Genomic DNA, 3,465 nt, shown 5'->3' with positions numbered 1-3,465 from the left:
TCCTTGATTTTGCCTTCTCATTTAATGAATGTTTCATGGTTGAGAGTTAAGGCCATTGTTGCGACTGATTTGTATAAATGGGAAGTACATCAGTGGGGATCATTCAGTATCACTGCGAGTCTACAAGAGTGTACTCCTACAATGGAGCATGATGGCCAGGGCTGGCCTCCCTCTCAGAAACACCTTGAGACCTGCCAGTGAGGATACTAGTTGGGGTGAGTGAGAGAAGAGAGCACCTGGATGCCACGTTGGCATCATCCCTAGACACCACACTCCCACACCCATGTTCTTTATATACTCACTTCTTGCAGAGGCTTTGCTGGCTCATCTTTTCTTTTCATGGGGCAGAATCCTAGCTGGCAGAGCCCCGCTGCAATGTCTCCAAAATGGCGACTAAGAATCAGGCTGCCCAGAGACATGTGCTTTGCAATATCCAGCAGTACAATGCAACTCGTGTACAGCCTATGAATTGGACTGGGGGCAGCAGCAAAAGAGACGACATCCTGAATGACAGCACCAAACTCCGTCCGGCATCGCAGTGGTACTCCAACGCCAGACAGAAGAAAGGGACAAATGCCTAACGTAACCACAAACTGCAAGGCTGACTGGACGGTCTTCTGCTGAGAGATGCTGAGTGTATCAGGACTTAAGACAGGGGCGGCTTCTGCAGTTCTGGGATTTGGCTTGGGGGGGTGAAAGTGAGCGGCCAGCAGGACCATGCTTTGTTTCAGACACAGCAGCAAAACTAAGAGCTGAGAAGTGAAACTCCAGGTAACGTCCAGGGAGTTCTGCAGCCATTCTGCCCTTGAGGTAATTTCTTCTCGCAAGATCTTCAATTCTGTCCACTGAGAATCCTCCTCAAACTTTTTATCCAGAGCCAACAAGTTAGATTTTAAAGTATCCAAAAGAACATCATGTTTTGCAATCTGCAGTGAACTGGAATCTGATCCTTTAAAAGACGGGGGAAAGAAAAGGAAAATTATACATGGGGGAGAAGACTGCCCTTTAAGCATAACAAACTTTGGAGACTTAAATTGCAGACCCACAGAAGAATTATACAAACATTACTATTTATAAGATCTAAGATTAAGATGTGTTGGGCACAAGGGGACTAATTTAACACCATTCAAAAAACCCAAGCCAAAACGAAAGTTTTTTTCATGGCCCACCAAGAAAACTCAACATTAAAATGGGTTTTTCTGCCCTCTGCTGGTAATGGGAGATGAAAATTTTCTTGAAGATAAATACAGATATTCTTTTAATGAATAGCAATCTTTATCTTTTAGGATCACAAGACTAAAGAGCTGGAAATTTGTAAGACTATGAGTCATTCCTTGATTGATAAATGGTCAAAGGATATGAACAGGCAATTTTCAGAAGAAGAATCAAAGCTATCTATAATCACAAGAAAAAAATACTCTGAATTCCTATTGACTATAAAAATGCAAACAACTCTGAGGTACTGCCTCATACCTATCAGACTGGCTACTATGACAGAAAAGGAAAATGACAAATGTTGTTGGGGATGTGGAAAAATAGGGACACTAATGCATTACTGGTGGAGTTGTAAACTGATCCAACCATTTTGGAGAGCAATTTGGAACTGTGCCCAAAGGGCTATGAAATTATGCATACCTTTGACCCAGCAACACCACAACTAGGTTTGTAAGAAATTTAAAAAAAAAAAAAAAGGAAGGGGCCTGTATGTAGAAAAATATTTATAGCAGTTCTTCTTGTGGTGGGAAAGAATTGGACACTGAGGGACACCCATCAACTGGGGAATGGCTCAACAAGTTATGGTATATGATGTTCTACAAGAAATGACAAGCAGGATGCTTTAGAAAAACCTGGTTAGACTTACACAAACTGATGCAAAGTGAAATGAGCAGAACCAGGAGAACATCATACACAAGTAATAGTAATATACAATGACCATCTGTAAACGACCTAGCTACTCTGATCAATACAATAATCCAAGACTATTCCACAGGATTTATCCACCTCCAGGGAAAGAAGTGACAGAGTCTGAATGCAGACTGAAGCATCCTTTAAAAAATTTTTCTTTGTTGTTCTTGGTTTTTTTGGGCCTGCATTTTCTTTTGCAACATGGACAATATGAAAATGTTTTTCATGGCTACCCATGTATCATCTATATCAAATTGTCTATTCAGGGAGAGAAGAGAGGAAGAAGGGAAAGAATCTGGAACTCAAAATTAAAAAAAAAACCAAATGTTAAAAATTTTTGTTTACATGTAATTGAGAAAAAAATAAATGAATGTTAAAGATAAATAAAATATAACTACATAAAAAAAGAATCACAGTCAAATTGGGGATGAATCACTATTGAATTCGGAGCTTCTTGGGAAGACTGCTGCATAAACATCTCAAATTTCCACAAACACGCCATTGAAATTCTTGAACATCTTTAGATTCCACTTAACTCAATCAAGAGAAACCAATTCTTTAAGCATAATAACAGTTTTTCATATTTGTCTTTATGGATGAGAGTCATGGAAAGAGAGGAAGAAAGAGAAGAATGCTAAGATGGAGCTGAATCTCCAGTAGAATGTTAAGATGCTTGAGAATAGGAATGGTTTAGGTTTGCCTTTATATTTACAGCCTCTAGCCCAGTGCCAACTTTGCACAGAGGACCTTACCCACCTCCAGTTTAGGAAAGCTGGGTGGTGCAGTCAGAAAGACTCATCTTCCTGAGTTCAAATATGGCCTCAGACGTTTACTACAACACACAACTACAAAATTGTGCAACCCTGGGCAAGTCCCTTAATCCTGTTTGCCTTAGTTCCTCATCTGTGAAATGAGCTGGAGAAGGAAATAGCAAACCTCTCCAGTGTCTTTGCCAAGAAAACCCCAAATGGGGTCATGAAGAGTTGAACACAGCTGTAACAATACGACAGCAACGACAGACCCCTCCTCCATCTCTGAATATTCTTTGTCTCCTACAACATGACCCTTCCTGCTCCCATTCCCTACAAGTGGGTTAACCCCAAGGTTCTGTCCTCAACAATTTGCTTCGGTCTATATAAACGCTTTCCTTTTGGAGATCTCATGACTTGAACTCTATTTCCTAATTTACAAAATGTAGGTCATGCCCTTAAAATTTAAGAGTTACAAACAGACCTCAGAGACTGGTCAAACTCCCTCATTTTACAGATGAGGAAACTAAGACCCAGAGAAGTTAGTGAGAGTTGGAGAGATGATTTCCAAGGTCCATTCCAAGCCTAAAAGCCGTAACTATCAGTCTTTGCAGAGAACTCCCAAACCATTGTCAAAAGTCTCAAGTCCTCATTTCTTTCTTGAGTTCCCTTCCCCACTCTCTAACTGCCTACTACACATTTCTACTTTGACATTCTGCCATTATCTCCAATTCTACTAGTCTAAAACTCCTCTAAATGAGTTCCCTCTCCCCCCTTTCAGTCACTGGTGCCACTATTGTCCTATCTCTAC

At 40.6% G+C, this 3,465-nt stretch overlaps 1 protein-coding gene across 5 annotated transcripts in view; it reads right to left on the bottom strand.

Annotated features, from left to right (window-relative positions):
- Positions 1-3,465, bottom strand: part of TANGO6 (transport and golgi organization 6 homolog) — a 219,491-nt gene that overhangs the window by 212,722 nt on the left and 3,304 nt on the right. For all 5 annotated transcript variants that reach the window (XR_011972924.1, XM_072636417.1, XM_072636420.1 and 2 more), the window contains exon 2: positions 303-949. Coding sequence is in view for 4 of the 5 variants with exons in the window: in XM_072636417.1 (XP_072492518.1) it covers positions 303-949 (647 nt within the window). In the remaining variant the exon portion in view is untranslated. The remainder of the gene's footprint in view (positions 1-302; positions 950-3,465) is intronic.

Source organism: Notamacropus eugenii, chromosome 1 (genome assembly GCF_028372415.1).
Source record: "Notamacropus eugenii isolate mMacEug1 chromosome 1, mMacEug1.pri_v2, whole genome shotgun sequence".
In the NCBI taxonomy this organism is placed as follows: Eukaryota; Metazoa; Chordata; class Mammalia; order Diprotodontia; family Macropodidae; genus Notamacropus; species Notamacropus eugenii.
The sequence above is the reverse complement of the archived record's forward strand: the minus strand, read 5'-3'. Positions and strand labels throughout refer to the sequence as shown.